This window comes from Diorhabda carinulata, chromosome 1, assembly GCF_026250575.1.
Source record: "Diorhabda carinulata isolate Delta chromosome 1, icDioCari1.1, whole genome shotgun sequence".
Classification (NCBI taxonomy): Eukaryota; Metazoa; Arthropoda; class Insecta; order Coleoptera; family Chrysomelidae; genus Diorhabda; species Diorhabda carinulata.
Window position 1 is genome coordinate 19,123,046 of NC_079460.1, and position 17,685 is coordinate 19,140,730.

The 17,685-nt window shown below is 33.4% G+C and overlaps 1 protein-coding gene across 4 annotated transcripts in view; it reads right to left on the bottom strand.

The window, feature by feature from the left end:
• Positions 1-17,685, bottom strand: part of LOC130897146 (transcription factor EC) — a 127,340-nt gene that overhangs the window by 13,495 nt on the left and 96,160 nt on the right. For all 4 annotated transcript variants that reach the window (XM_057805823.1, XM_057805816.1, XM_057805831.1 and 1 more), the window contains one exon: positions 792-975. In XM_057805823.1, coding sequence (XP_057661806.1) covers positions 792-975 — 184 coding nt within the window. The remainder of the gene's footprint in view (positions 1-791; positions 976-17,685) is intronic.

The window sequence follows — 17,685 nt, forward strand, 5'->3', positions numbered from 1 at the left end:
TTTCACTATTCGCGGAGTAAAAAAATGTAACCCAATTCCTATATTCGCAGCTAAAAATTTGTTTATTCGCGGATCTAATAAGTACATACATAATAATAAAAGGATTCCAATAGGTATCCAACCCAATATCCTTTGTAAATGCCGTCAAATGGACTAATAAAAAAATAAAATAGATCTTAAAAAACTTTGTCTAAAGTATGTTGTTAAATGATATTGCAGACGACTTTGACATCAGCCGCCTTCGCCGCAATCGGTGTTTGTTAGAATGTAAATAAACAGAATGAAAGCAACCTTATTATTCAATGATGAAGACATATACATATTTTAAATGTTGCTGTTCCGTTCTATGGTAAAAGTCGCTTTGCGTGTTTTATTTTTTCCTCTTTCACATTCGTTATAAAAATTGTGATCGAGGACAAGATGGGTTCGAGCAGATAGAATCAAATGACATTCAGGAATTGCTTGAATCGCAAGATGAAGATTTGACTGAAACCGACTCGGAGGAAATGTTAAATTCACAGCCTATTGAAGAAGAGGCTTCAACAAGCACTGGAAACGTGACATTTAATTTGAAAAATCTTAGTGAAGGTTTAAGAATGGCAAATGAGCTTTGCGATTTCTTTATGAATTGAAGGAACTTTTAAAAACTGCCAAGCAAGAGAAAATTACAAAATTCTTCAAACCGTTGTCTAAGCCTAAAGATAATTGATCAAAATGTTCAAAAAATAAAATTAAATATTTGTTTTTTATGTATTTATTTATTTTGTACTACATTGAGTTTATCAACTTACTCATGTTGTGGTTATCTTTCTTTTGACGATCTTTGGCGAGAGCATGTAATTCAGCGTCACTGAGTGGATAAGGTTCATTCTTAATATTGAGATCACTTCCTGTAAAGGAATTATCCGTTTTAAAGCCATCGGACGCCAGAGAACTGGATTCTAGTGATAATAAGTCATCTAATAAATCTTCAGCCTGAAAAAAATATACAAAATTAATAGTACTCATTTATTTTTGCTAGTTATATGGTGTACGTCACTATTAATATTATGAAATGTATAAAGGAAAATGAATCAGTGATTTTGTGTAAATTGAAAATTGATAATTGTCGCCTTTAAAACGCAGATTTTTATCCTCTATTTTGATAATAATAAATTACTCTTTGAACTTCAATTATCTCGAGTGTAATGAACAGAGATGGATGTGGCTTTTGCGTATTTTAATAGTTTGAGGTATTTATTTATAATAAAGTCTTGCTTCAGACTATTTGATAAAATAAAATTTCATTCCCTCTATTTTCGAGTAATATATAGGGTGTGTAATAAATACGTCGGTTTCCAATGTTCACTTTATTAAATAATAATACAAAATAAAATATAATATTCCAATAATAACCAATCATATTCTATGATTTTAAAGGTTAAGCAAACTCTTTGAGACCTTGGTAGAACCAATCATCGGGTTTAGATGCAAATTGCCCTTGGAAATCGAGATGGATATGAATATAGTATAGGTAGTAATCTGACGGTGTAAGGTCCGGAATTTTGAATGTGGTCGGAGCTTAATACCATCAGGTAATTTTCGCAGTATATGGATGTATCTCGGATAAAACGTCATTCATTCATATCAGCTTTCCACTATATACCTCCGCATTTGTAGCTCTTTCATCTGGAATGATAAACCTGGAACCGTCATAATTCCACCAGGCACACAACAAGACTTACCGCTCGTACCGCTCGAATTGATGGGTTCTGTTACTTGCCCATTTTTCATCGGAAGTAACAATGAGTCTAAGAAAATGATCATTTTTGGCAGGTCAACGAGCTGTTTACATACCTCTCGACATAACGATTGAATCTCAGTTAATTCGTGTGGCACTATCTTATCCCCTTTCACCAATCACCGCATAGTGGAACAGAGATAGCTTTATCTACCAGAAGCTATTTCTTTCTAGATTTCCAAAAACTTTTCAGTATAGGAATTATATCTCGTATTCAGTAGTCTAGAATTACTATGTCTATGCTTTAGAAGGTTCAAGGGAGTCCGATAATCGGAGAGTCTTGGTAGAAGGTTGGTTTTCAATTTCAATCCCTTGCTGCCTCGGCTGTTTTAATATTTTGTTTCCAAAAATATACGAATTTCATATTTTCATTCTATTTATTATAAAAACGCACTGCGGTGTCAATAAACAAAGGAAGTATGATTAAAAGAAAGTAAAGTAATTATAATCTTCATAAAAATAGAGATTAGTCTTTACAAATTCCGATATGTTTAAATGGGGGCGTAGAAATTTTCACATATTAAAACCGACATTATTTATGAGACACCCTCCGTATTTGAGATTGACTTCTTTTTTCTTAAGAATGTATTGATTAATCGTACAAGGCCGAGTTACTCTATGGGCGAGTAGGTAATAATTCTGTCAGGGACGGTTTTCAAGGTGACGGATAACGTGTCAAAAACATGACAGCACGAAAAAAGAAGAGGTAAAAAAGAGAAAAGGTAGGTAGTTCTAAAACAACTGTAGTTTCACTTGAAAACTGACTAAAACTTCTAAAAATTACGTGTAGAATTACTTTTCCGAACGGAAAGAAAATTTGTGAAAAGGCGCACGAGCTTTTTGAGTGTAGACGGAAACTGTCTACATAGCCGAGTGGTACAGACACAGTGGCAAATGAACGAGTACATCATTGGTGGGAAGCCCCTAATGCGGTCGAATTAGACCAAAAAATAACTGTGAAGCTACATAAGTTCCCATCAAGCTGAAAATCAGTAAAATTGTTTGAAATATAATTGAAAATAAAATTTGAAAGTTCCCCATCATTCCCTTGTATGGACAAAATTTTATTCAAGGTAAAAGGTCAAAAAAATGAATTTTTCACGATTTCCAGCAAAACGGTTATCATAAAAATACCTCAGAAAAAAACTGTAGATCATAAAATTATCTACAAAAAATTTTTTTATTACGTTTCTGAGATATAACGGTTCAAAAAATCTACTTTTGCAAAGTGTCAAAATCATGTATTATTTTAACACGCAATCACTGGCTGTGACACGACATTTGCATTTTAGGGGTAAAATAGCAGTTTTCAAAATGTTTGAAAACGTGTTGAAGTTTTTAAAAATAATAATTCAACTCGACAAGAAGTTACTGCCAACGGCATTCGCTTTCTTCTGTCTATGACGCTGTCTAAAAAACTACTTGTTTAAATAAGTATCGATATGCACGTTTCGTTAAAATTACTAAAAGAAAAAAACAAGTTAAATTGGCTTGTCTCCCTTCAACCTCAGTTGCTACTCATCAACAACTTTTTTAAGTATACTACCTAGTTCAAGTGTGGTTATCAGCTAGACCCTACAGACTGGCGTTGAAAGTTGGTCAATAATACATTAGAACCCATTCAAACTGTACTCCCACCTGTACCAGAAAAACTGCTCAGCACAATTTTTTGCAACTGCTAAAAGGAATAAAGTGCTACATGTGGTTGCAAAAAAATCGGACTGTATTTTTCTCTGGCATGTACAACTTGTCAAGGCTGGTCGAGTTCTAATATTGAATCACCAACAATGGACGATCCGTTTGATTCTAACAAGGCGACACGGTATTTACATGTACTCAGAATGAAGATGAAGAAAAAGGAGAAGAATTTGAAAGTTACGACTCCGACGACTTTTTTTTTAATATAAATCGCTTTTATCTTTTCAATCTCTGCTAATTTTCATTATCTTGAAATAGTTTCAAATGAAACATTTTGATAATCTCATAGGTGCCGTGGAAGCGCGTGCATATTACTACGATTACAACTTTTACAACTTTTTGTATCATTATATCTCAGAAACAGTGACTCGTAGGAAAAAAGTATATCTAGATAATTTAATGATCTACAATTTTTGTCTGAGGTATTTTCATGATCAAACTTACCGTTTTGCTGAAAATCGCGAAAATCTAATTTTTTTGACCTTTGACTTTGAATAAAATTTTTTCCACTAACGGGAATGATGAGGAACTTTCAAATTTTATTTTTAATTACTTCTTAAACAATATTACTGATTTTCAGCTTGGTGGGAATTTATGTAGCTTCGAATTCCTAAATTGACCGGACTACCATCTGGAAAGAGAAAATAGAACCTATTGTATCACTCACAATTTGCTCGGCCAACTACATTGTGCATACTCCGCCGAGTACTCTGTAGGTGTAATTGTACTTTTCTAACAAATGAAACTTACAATGAAATCCAAAATTTGTGCAAGTTATTCTATGAATCAACTTGTTAACGAAGAAGTGTAAGAATAAATTAATGGTGTTAAAATCTTCAAAAAACTATTATCTGACGCCAGTCCCTGTTAAAGAAATGTTGAAGGTCGTGTAACAATGATACTATAAACTTTCTTGAAATCCCTATTGTAATTTGTTTTATACAGTTATTAAAAATAGATTTATTTCAGAGGATTTTTCACTTCACAATCAGTTGTCTCATTATTTGCACTTCATAATCGGGAATTTATTTAAAAATTATAAAATTAAACAGGATGTGATAATTCTGGGTAAATAAAATTATTATTAAGATGGAGATAATGAAGAACAATACTTTATTATCTCATATCATTATTACTTATATTATTTAACATTTTTTTATGAAAATTGTTAATTTAATACAATACATATAATTGATCATTTTGTTTATTCGAGAATTCTAAATCATGAGAATATTAGTTCCCTCCACCATTATGTTAATTACTCGGGTACACATCGAGGTGTATTAGCGTGAAGAATTAAACAAAACATTAATATTTCAGTTCAAACTCTCGAATCTTGTCAACTTATATGCTCAAAGTTAATTATGAATGCATTTAAGTTTTATTAATGAGAATAAGATCACGCTTCGAGCAAGGAAGAAATGTCTTTCTAAAAATGAGACAATTGTTTACATCCCGAGCACTCAACCTTAAAATCCGGTACCAGATGGTGAAATGCTTTGTATACAGCAACTTATTATACGGAACGGAGACTTGGACCTTTAAGGTGAACTTACTAAGGCGCTTAGAGAGTTTCGAAATGTGGATCTTTCGGAGGATGCTCAGAATTTCCTGGACCGCTCATATTAGTAAAGCAAAGAATAGGCATCGAAAAGGAACCTTGAATCTGGGACACATATATAGAAATGACAAATACAGACTTTTGCAACTTCTGAACGAAGGGAAAATCGAGGGAAAACGGTGGTCCTGGTAGACATCAGGCTTCATGGCTGAAGAATATTCGCAAATATTTAGACTCTCAGACGCTGATAAGAAGGGCAGAGACGGAAATGACTTTGCTGGGGTTATCGTCAACCTTCGTTAGAAGAGGGCACCCAAAGAATAAGAAATTAGAATAAACTTTAGATATCACTCTGTTAATAAACCATAGTACAATTTTTATCAAGGTATGCAATTAACAATTACTTTAACAATACACAAAGACATTTTTAAATTAAAATTGAATGATTAATACAAATCTGCAGTTGATAATTTTCACAGCTCTTGTGTGTTGTCATCTTTTAATCTACAATTTTATATACACGCGACCTTCCTCCTTTTTCCAGTTTTATTTCGCTGAAAGAGTTGATCAGCTTCTATTTCGATAAATTAAATACTGTCAATCTCGTTCTTGGTTCAAAAATGGCGCATAAGTTGAGAATTCGTTATGTCTCGTTCAATCATTGGCAATGCCAGTATTTTGCTTAATTTACGCATAAATTTATTGTTCTTGTAGGAAGTAAAGTAATCTACTGATGAACATATTAGAGAAAATTAACATTAGCCACTTTGAAAATCACCACGACATATTTGTACCTTTGAACCATTTGATATTATGAGCAACCATGTATAAACAATAGAATGAATCTTCACTCAATTATAAATAAAATATTTCAAGTAATAACGCCGCAAACTGTAGATTTGCAAAATGTTTTAATTCCACACGGAAAAACTTGAAGAATTGATTTCTTAACTCGAAATATTTTTCCAGTATTGTTAGTTGGAAAAAATTACGTAAATTACACATTAAAATTTGACGTCGGAGTTCTTAATGTTTAAAAGCAAAAATTTTCATATTAACAAATACTTTCAAATTCTTATTTTTTAATCCTTTATTCACTTTGAAAAGCTATTTGTTTTCAAACTTTGAAAAATTGCCTCCAATAGAAATCTACCAAAAAGACCCAAATTAGTCCCGCAATAACAAGAGTGGACTCTGTAGTAGCAGCTGGATCCTGTAATACCAAGACCAAGATCTCTTATCGTGCTGCAAGACCAAGACCACAAATGCAAGATGAAGACCAAGACTACTTCTTCTTGGTCTTTTACCTTACCTCACCAATTGGCGCTACGGTCCTTGAAAAACCTTGGCTTTCCGTACCTCTCGATGTTGTATTTTTCTCTGTCAGTTTAGGACGCATATTTCTTTCAGGTCCTATTCTATGTTGTTCTGCAATTTTATGCGTGTTTGTTCTGGAAGTCTGCGGCCATCCGGGTTTTGCCGGTGTGCAGGTTTAACTCCTCGACTCTCCGGCATCTGTTCGACGTGACCAATGATCTTAGTCTCGCACTCTTGATCTCCGACTGGGCACTTTATATAGGGCGTTAGTCCAGTTGCGTCATTCTCCTTGGTCTTAAATTGGTCAATAGATACGCCGAAGTACTTTCCTCTCCCAATAGTTGAGTCTCAGTTCATCTCTAGCTGTCATTGCCAAGGTTTCAGAAGCATACTTGACAACTGGCCTTAGTAGTGTACGGTAGATCCTCTCTTTTGTGCGCCTACTCAGTAGGCGGAATTTCATCATCTTCTGGGCACTGTAATACGCATGTTTCCAGCTTTCATCCTCTCCTGTATGTCCAGTGCAGTCTCATTGTTTTCAGTTATGTGAGAACCAATTTATGTGACGTTGTCAACACGCTCGAAGATGTTGTTATTTACCGTAAACGCTGTTGGGTCTGCGAAGTCTCGGCAGCGCGATATGAGCATGTACTTCGTTCATACTGAGTCCTGCTCGATTGGATTCTTCCTTGAATGTCTGGAAGTCCTCTCTAAGCTCTATTCCTCTTCTGCTCAGCAGGTCAACATCATCTGCGTAGGCCATCTTCTATCTTAATCGGTTGAGTAGGGCTCCTCCCGGAATGGTCTGCAGCCTCCTAAATTTTCTGTCCAAGGTCAGCTTGAACAGAATATAAGAAAGAGCATCACCTTGCTTCAGATCTCTTTTGACGTTTAATCGGCGTGATGTTCTGCCGGCTACCTTCACCTTGTAGTTGGTGTTGCATTGGGTCATGACTACCATTCTTAATGGTAGTCATGGCACTAAGAATACTCAGTGTTTCATCAAGGTAGGTACGTCTTGGACTTTTACTTATCATTATTAATATCGTTAATAAATATCAGGCCTAAAACTGAACCTTGATGGACACCAATACTGAATAGTAGAGTCGTAGATATTCTTTAGATTGTTCTGCCAAGTTTTTGTCTATTTTCGAGAAGTATTTAAACCATTATAAAGAAGTAGTATGAATGTCTTATGATTGTAGAGTTTATTCATCATTAAAGCAATCAAATTTTTTTTATCAGTATTTCTGCTCTTTGTTGGGTAAAAATTCTTGGTTTTTCAGTACTTCTTTACATTCGGCTATAGCAAAGTAAATGCTTCTGTGTGAAATATTTTGGTTTTGAAAAATGCGAACTATATCAGGGTTAGGTATTTTATTTCCAGCTTACAACTTACAACAATAGTTAAAATCTAGGTGTTGACGCGCTGGGCCAAAAATTCAACTTTCGGGCCAAATAACGTCAGTCATTAACATGGTATTAATAACATATGATAGCTGAGTTAAGAAGTTACCTACTCAATGTTAATTGATTACTTCTGACCCACCTTTTCTGTTGCAGTATTGTATTTAATATATACTGTTAAACTTCTTAAAAGCTAGACTAATGTTTATCAAATGCGTATTTAATAGAAGAACATTATTTATTCTCAATGTTATTTAATTTTTACTTAAATTAATTGGAATAATATTTTAATATTAGAATATAAATCCTTTGATTGATTACTTCATAATATTACAGGCCTCTTAAATGTATTCTCTTCCCTATATTAGAAAAAATCTGGTTTGTGTTCCTTTTACACAAGCACTGAAGCACCATCTCTTTGTTTAAGGCTAAGAAACGTGTTATTTGATAAATAAATGCTCACCCTAGTGTTCATTATCTTCAAAGTCAAACTTTTCTGTTGTTTGACTTATGTAGTGTACTTTAAAAGTTTGTATTGACACTATATCGTCTATAGGTTGTTTTATTTGAATTTTTGGTGTCCTATTTCAGGGTTTTAATTTGAGATCTCTTAAATGCTATTTTATTTTCTATGGTTATGTGATTTTATCACGGCATCAGCATGATTATATAGTTCTCTATAACATTCAATCAACAATAAATGTTCAATACGAGTTAGGTTACATAATGTTCGAGACGAATACTTAGCATAATCGTTATTTCTGTTAAAGTGGTACAAGTTAAATATGTAATTGTAAAAATTATGCTTGATGGCGGATATGCATTACATGTTGCTGGTTTATAGTTTTTTAAGGTCATATTTGGATTTTCGAGGTCAAAATCGTCGGGTTAATAATTACTCATTTTCATAATTTTAATTCAGACCAATAAGTAGGTACACACGTTCCAACTGCTCTCATGTTTCCCATCACTATGTTAATAATACCTACTGGTCAAATTAACCGCTCATCTGCATCGGTTATAACAAAACAATGCCTAAAAGCTAGAGGAAACGATAAGAGGATGTGAATATCAAATATTACCACTCAATGATTACATTCAGGTAAAAATTCTGAAGTTATTGAAGCGATATTTATTTATATTTCTATTTGTATAATAGTGAATAATGTACCTTATAACTGCGCCAGAGTGATAAATTTTTGCGCCTCTTGGAAAACCATACAGGGTGTTCTGGGATTTGTGAAAGTAAAGCTGTCACATAGAAAAATTTTCTCATACGACCCCTTGTTTCTAAGTTAGTTATATGCCTTTAAGGTTGCGAAATCAGAACTTATGATTAAGTATATTTTCAAATTAGACATTCGAACATTATGTGTTTGACGAAATAAATAATTCTACACTACTATCTGAAGGTCATCGGCAGCGTATGCCCAATGGTTAACAATTCGTAACTTTTACAGGGACATCCTGTACAATTTACAGATAGCAAAAATGATTTTTTCAATCGATTTTTTAACCAAAAGGTACTCTTTGTTTAACTCGATAAAATTTATGGTTTAGGAGATATGTAAATTTTTAGTTCGTTGTATATACCAAGGAAACCGTTCACCATAAAAAGACATTCTGAAAAAATTGATTATAAATTGTGATTATTCATTGAAAACACGTACAGGAGGTATTAAAAAGGTGGATTGGTTTCAGTTCCGTAGACTCTAGTGTAAAAGTGCAAAGTACTTACTTCGATATTTATGAAAGTTTTTTTTTTGTTTTTTTTTGATAATTTGTAAGCTAATCAAATGAATTTTTGTACATTTTTTTCTTAAGTAAGTAACACGATGTTCAAGAGTATGTAGTTACAATAGAAATGTTTGATTGTGTATAATCTTCCTGTAAGTATTTTCAATGAATAATATTTTTTTTCAAAGTGTCTCTTTGTGGCGAACGGTTTCCTTGGCATGTACAACGATCTGAAAATTAACTGTAGATTTACAAAATGTTTTAATTCCACACGGAAAAACTTGAAGAATTGATTTCTTGACTACCTCGTCTTGGTCTTTTACCTTACGTATCGCCTAACAAATTTTCTAGAGTTAAACAAAGAGTCCCAGTATAAGTTATAGTAAAATATTATCATGAACATTATTTTTTTCTTTCGTTGTCGTGTAAGTAGCTCCACCCTGTATCAAGAGGAGTATAGGTTCTTTTCTATTTTAAAAATATTAAAAATTTTATCACGGTAGTCAGTGACGTGGGCTGAGAATGAGACAAATGTTAAATTTACATATATAAGATAAACTGAAATGTAAACTACGAGCGGAATTTGAAATTATAATTGTATTACAAAAACAAACAAGAAGTGTGAGTTTTCGAATAAAGTTTAATACACCTTGACGAGAAAATCCTATGTAGGAGCCCCCAGAGTTAAACGACGGGACTTAGCTTGGGCCAACGTTAGGAAACCCGGTCTTGGCAAACCTATAGTGGCCAAAGCCAGGTTGAAGTCTGGGTAACTTAGCCCCGGCCATTCTACAGTCAGCCAAGCCTGGCTGAACTGAACAATATATTAAAAATCTATTATTACAAGTAACCAGCCTGGCCCAGGATTGCAGACCAGTATTGGGTTTATCTAGGCAACCAGGCTTGGTCCAGGCTTGCAAACCAAGTGAGGGACATTGTTATCACCCCAGAACTCCACCAAGTTTGAGCCAATAATGACTTACAAACTAGGGCCAGAGTTGTACATACTTGACCCAAGTCTGGGCCAATACTGGGCCCATCGTAAAATCCTATATGGGATGTGATTGAATCTTTTACAAGGTAATTTTGAATATAAAATTATAATCACGATTTACCAACACCTACACCTTAGTGATCATTAACACTTCTCTTTATAGAAGTGTACGCACAAATAGAGAATTTTTACTTTTCACTTTGTCGAAATTTTTCGAAATTTTTCGGCAACCTGCCATAAAAGTTAGATTTCCTAGGTTTCCGAGAATGTCATTAGATTGAATCAATCTTATTCATGTGTAAATGTCTCATTAACACATGAAAAATGAGTTACAAACAAATTCAGCATGCCAGAAATATTTCTGAAATTTCTCTAAATTTGTTTTTAAACTCACTTTATAAGTTTATTTTCAGAAAGGAAATACTAATGCGTGAAGAATTTTTTTTATTTGAAATACCAATGATCGACATACAAGCATTATTAGAATTAAAAGTTTACACGAAATCCAAAATTGTTTAAGAAAGTTGCCACTTACATTCACCTCATTCCCCACTTATCAATGTTAATATACTTATAAAATAATCAGTGACGTAGAAACTCGAACGCCCAGTAAATATCAGAATGTGAGCTCTATCATTTGCAAATTTCTGTTAAATTATTGTTTTCTTTAAGTATTGGACGAACTGGCTTGTTTAAATATTAAAATACCAAGTGTTTAGTATGTAAGTATGTATATATAGACTTGGGGTCTCGTATGCACTGGGACCCAAAGGATCTATTGGGTCTCCCTTTCTTGCTGTCATACTGGAAAACCCTGTATTTACAGGTTATCCGTTGATCCGACTCCTTTTAAAAAGTCTAGAATAGGGGATGGCTTTAATTGCCAGAGATCTTCGTTTTCTATTTCGAACATACCCAGGTGTAGTGCTCTGGAGTTCCTTTGTGCTTTACACATTATCTGCTAAGTCTAGCGTCTTCAGGTGTTTGTTGAGGCGACACTGCCCCGATAGAACTCCTGTTGGTATTCGTAGTTTGTTCTTACTTGGTTGATACTTTCATCAGATCTTCTCTGGTTATAGTTTCCCAGAGAAGTCTTTGCCTATCTCAGCCCCTGTCGGTTGTCCCAATAATTGGTTTTGCTCCTATCTACCTTCGTTTCCAGTGCTGCTTCCATTGTTTTGTAGCTGATACCACAGAAGGGTTCGGGTCCCATGAAGGGCTTGTGTGCCGAGTGTTTAGTAACTCAGTAGTTTACAGAAAATGCAAGGGTCATTCGAATGTGGAATGACAACAGACGGATAAGAAGGTTCAGACTTTTTTTCATATCGACCTTAGTTACCTTCAACTGTGGACCATATCCACCTCAGCGATGCCAATTTCAAATACTATTCTCTTCAGTGATAAATCCCAAATCTGCCTAGAAATACTAGAGTGAGAAGGTGGGGCGAATGCTGTAAGCTCATTTTTTCGTTAATCGGCATTGTAGGGGTTACTTACGTCTTATGGACACCTTCAGTCCGTATCAAAGGTGATAATTTGAATACACATTGATATTTACATTCACAAAATATTAAAATCTCAAGTACTTGCTAACGAGAGGTGACTTCAGAAGGAAGATGAGCCGCGATATAGTTTAGACTATTTGCAACGGGTGGGATACGATTTGAAGAAGGTTAAGAAGTTTACAGTGTCTTCCTCAATCCTCATTCCGATTAAGGTACCTCCAAAAAACATTAACCACTTTCTCAGGTGCAGAAAAATGTTGACCTTGTAATTTATTTTTAATTTTTAACTCTTCAAAAACGTTTTTGTTTGAACTGACGTGTGAGAGCTCGTATTAACGAAATAATTCGTTTTCTGCAATTGGTTTAATGGACGGTGGCAACATGTCGAGTTATATCGGAAAAACAGGCAACCATTTGCTTCGAAGTGCTTCGTACCCGAACAACTTTTGTTGGATTTGGCTAGTCTTGAAAGACCCATACAGTCGATTGATGTTTAGTTTTGAGTTCATAAATGCATAGATTCGTCGCCTGTCACGATCTTATAGACGTCTTTTGAAGCACCGCGTTTCTTTGCAATAATCGAGCTTTTTTTGAGTAACTGTCAAATCATGCATTATCCAACACGAACAAATTTTCATGCTATATTAAAGGTATGCGAGTGGAACTAATTTCCAAGTATGCCTCAATCTCACGGTATGTCAACTGACGATCTTACAATACCTGTTTATGCACATCATCGCTATTTTCTGGTACAAAATCCGATTTTGGACGACCATTACGAAATTCGTTCTGTAGCAAAGTGCGTCCACGATTGAATTCAGAAAACCAGCGAAATACAGTGGTTCGAAATGGTCCTGTATCACCAAAAATTTTAGCGAATTTATCTGCACACTGCTGTTGGTTTAATCCATGTTGAAGGTCATAAAAGATCATCGAACGAAAATAATTCAATTCCATTCTTTCACAAAGTCGAATGTTTCAAGTATCTGTAAATATCTCAAATAGCACTCGTGTGACAACACGTTCTAAGTACGTTCACCATTGAAAATGTCAAACTTGATGATATTTGACTTGATGGCAGTATCAAATTTGACATATTCGCATCAGTGTCGGTCTCAAAACTTGAGTAGCAACCCTCGTATTGCTTATATTTACAATGGGTCCCCGACTGTACAACGGCTATACTTGAGAGGTCTTTTTCAAACAATCACCCTCTATTGATATTGACCAGTTCAATTATCGAATTTAACTTTAGTCAATTTATTATATCATTAAATTGCCCAAATTACCACATCATTTGAAAATGGGATCGGTAATTGAAGAATGTTAAACTTGGCAATATCAGAATGACATATTCACTCAAACGCAGTGATAATACTAAATATTTAATATTTTGTAATTAAATTACAGATTTATCTACAGCACTGAGAATGTATTTTCTCACAGACCCTGGCAACCAAACAGTGCCGTGTGCTATTATTTGAATATGAAGACGCCAAGACAATTTTATGAAAGCTTCATAAACCTTTGATTTAAAGTTGTCTCACTTATCGGTAAGATAATATTTGCGAAATAAATGTTGATAAGAAACTTTAGTTTTTATTTATTACGTAGTCTTCCATTAACAAAAGTTTCCTAGCTTATTCAACTTTCAACATAATAACTTCATTTAGAAAAATATTATTTTATTGTTTCCCATAAATTATTTGATATTTCATCTCACTTCTCTTTTTTTATAGGAACTAGAATTGAAATTTATGATCCTCGTTATCTGTTTTTATGTTTGTATATATACAATTGTAGGTACAATATTTGTTGTTTGAGATGCTATAAATTACTAATTCATTTTATATTTGCTCAATTTTATCATCTATCAATGCACGTATACAATTTTAAATTATCTCCAAAAAAGCGCTTACAGAATGTCATTAACAATCATGACGTAAACATTCAAATGATGGTATCAACTATATAGTATAGGTATGTGTATTTAAATCCTTAAGATTAAGATTAGATATTCCATTGGATATTGTAGGTATTGATATATATTTCAGTTGAGCACCGGTGCGGTCCATAGGCCCGCAACTAAACTTCCCCACAGCCCAGAGTATTTTATTTCAATCCTTTTCCACGGCTCAAGGGACCGTATTTAAATGTGTTTTACAGTTTGGTTGAATTGTCCTGGATCCTTGGTACATTACCATTCACTTAGTGCACTTGATTTTTTTTTCATGATCTTTAATTTTATTGTAAAACAAAAAACTTTAGTTTTCATATTTTTTTTGGTTTTCTTCATTGATATTTTCAATTTGTGTTACCTTCACCTTACATTCACCTATTTTTGTTAATTTTTTAAGGTAAAGTTTTTCTAATAAAATATTTCAATATAAATACAACAAAAAATATTTTTCCGCAAAACACGGAATACAATAATGTGAGTTTTCAAAAAAAAATAATCACTTTTTCACTTCTGATTTTACAAAATTTATTTTTTATTTTTTTTACTTCATCCTACACAATATCTTCTCAATTTGTAATTTAAATTTTCTTTCTTCACTAGGTAATGAGTTTTTTTGGTATTGGCGTCTCTTTATCAGCAACATCCGTAGTTTCTTCTTCTAGTAACTACTTTCTTACACTGATTTGGAATAAGTAATTGGTATATTTTTTGTGTTATAGTTTGTAGTGTTGTAACTTACTATTAAATCAACCACTGATGATCGTCTGTCACTGCTTACTGTTTCATCAGAATGTTATGCAGAAAGCATCAAGAATTTTTGTGCCCAGGGAAGGGTTAATCAATTTTTGTTAAGTTGCCCAAATTTCTTGAATAATTCGACATTTACAGTACGTACAGATCCCACGTTTTCTTTCTGTTACTGTGTCATTTTTTTCCAACTTTTTTCATATTCTGTATCTCCTTGTAACGTTTAGATTTTCAAATATTGAACACTTCAATGATACCGAAAACAGCTTCCACGATATCGATAACTTCTGATTTGTAGAATTTGGCCTAAAATATGTTTTACTGACAATGTTATTTCCAATAGATTAACCTCTACATCTAGAAAAATAGTGAGTATTTTTGGTGTAACGTTCTCTATATCTAATTGTCATTATTTCGAAGTGAATCTGGTGGTATTCAAAACTGCTAGCTTAAACTCTTCTGGTTTCGAATATAAAAATTGGCCCTCGTAGTCTCAAATGTTACTTCAACATTTCTATCCCCAATGAACATATTTTTCATTACGGTTTTGTTTTAATAAAATAGGTTCGCAAGGTTCTTCTATCTAAGATTTTGTTGGGTATTTTATAACTTATGGTTTGTGAAGGTTTTTTAGTATGGCTGATAATATGGTAGTTTTTACATCATTATCTTGTACAATAAGTCGTTTATCTGAGAAAAAACGAAGTGAGTATGAAACCTCAAAAATCACATTTTATAAACAGTCTAGAAGCAATTTTTCAAATATACTTGGAGATAGATAAATGTATATTTAAACTCAACAGAATTGCGACAAAACCAACTTCAAGAATGCTGTAGATCTAACCAAAAGAATATTTCGAAGGAATCTGCATCCTCTGAATATAAAAGAATATATACGTCAACTTCAATAATATCATTAGCAGGATCAATGTAATGGTTGGAAAATTTTATATTGGTGACCTTGTAGGAGATTATGAAACAGTAGTAAAAATCGAAATTTTATCGTGAATTTTAAAGATTTTTTATCATTTATCACGTTCTTGCACAACTCTCAAATTTTATTATGATTGAATTTTGAGTCACAACAGATTCATTAATGCAGGATATTAATTATAAAGGAGATTGGCGCTCATCGATAGTTGTTTATCGATATTTTTTAAATTTCTATTTATTTTCCACTCCGATTATATTTTATAGTGTATTGGATACGAAAGCTTTAAAAATATGCTTCTACTGTTTCCTTCTTTGGAAGTATTATGCGTTCGTCACAAAGACGGTCAGATCCTTAAGGGCTACTAATACAATGTTAGAAACAAGAAAAAGTGACCAGATTTGTACTAATAGCTAATAATTGTCGATTTCTATGTTTTCGAGGTCGCTGAATCCGAATATGAAGTTTGTTTTGCAATTAAATTCGGAGGAATCTTGTCAAAATCGACGAAAACTTATTTTTTGCGTTCAACTCGCGGCAATTCAGCGAAAAATCAATATTTCTTTATTAAAATTCAATAGTATATTCTCCAACTATTTTGTGAAGTATCAAAAGCTGTCTTTCCGACTAACTAGACGTCTCGAAAAACGAATGCTCTGTATACTAGACGGATCTTGAAAATTGACATATTTTTTTCTGATAGAGAATAAGGGCTGGAATTTTCTGAAAACCTTCTTCAAACTATATTATTTTAGACTGTATATGTAGTGATGGATAATTAAAAACTTTGTCACTCAACATTTTCATTTTAATGTGAAAAGTCATACTACCATGAAAAAAATTTTCCAATATTTTCCGATCGGCCGAAAATGCTTGGGAAATATCGAACAACAATTGAACGCAAAAAATGATGACTCAATGTTCATCGAAATTTTTTCTCAAAATTTGATTTTGAGGCTTCGACCTCGAAAACATACAGATCGACGATTATTAGCTATTAGTACTAATCTGGTCACTATGCATTTTTGGGGGTGGTTGCTGCTCGCCTATAAATCAAGTATACGTTATTTTAGATGATAATTAGTTTTTTACTTAAGTTGCATACCCTTTATGAATATTTATTATCACATTGGTTTTTATACAAGAAAACTACGTTTTTTCAAACCTTCTAAAATATCGAACAGTAATTTTTGGAATGCTTCCACAAAATTAATAATTGGTTTCATCTATTTCATCCTCCATCGTGAAATATCGATATCAATGTCGCAAACGCTTGATAGGTACATCTGGTATCTTCTTAGATGATATATACCATTTTCTAAGTGTTTTATAACAGTAACTGAAGAATAGGACCTACCAGCATGTACCTCAGGACTAAACGATATCCGTCCTCTTCTGAGTCTGAATATAACAGCGATATGTGATTGCTCGTGGAAGATTTTCATCACCAAATGCGCGTTGTAACTGTTTAAGACGTTGTTGTTGCCTTGAAAGCCTAGTACGCACATGATCTCTTCATAAATTCATATTTCGATGGCAAATCCTATGTACCACTATTTACTCTGTGATAACAACGACTCAACTGCAGTCAGAGCTTACTACTGGGTTTTAAAATGCAGTATTTGTGTCTGTAACCTATATAGTTCCGTGACATAATATACAGAATTGCCCTCGTTGAGTCTCAAGGACAGGATATTTTCAATCAGTAATCTGCTTCCAGTATTTTATATTTGGACTGGTACCTCAATATTTCTGTCTTCAATAACCGTTTGTTTCAGTAAATTCATATTCTTGGTCTCATTGTTGCACTTGCATACAAAATGAGAGCTTCAATAGCCATAAAATGGCGTTTTTTGTTAATAGAATAGGTTTGCAAAGTTCAGCTATACCTTTTCGTTTATCAAAATTTGATACGATTTTGTTGTATACTGATTAACTTCCATTCTAATTAACATCATCATTGTATTAACTATATTATAACGTTATTTATTGCTTTTTACTAGCAGTACAAAGAAAAATCACCTTTAGACCGTTATTTTATTCGTTCA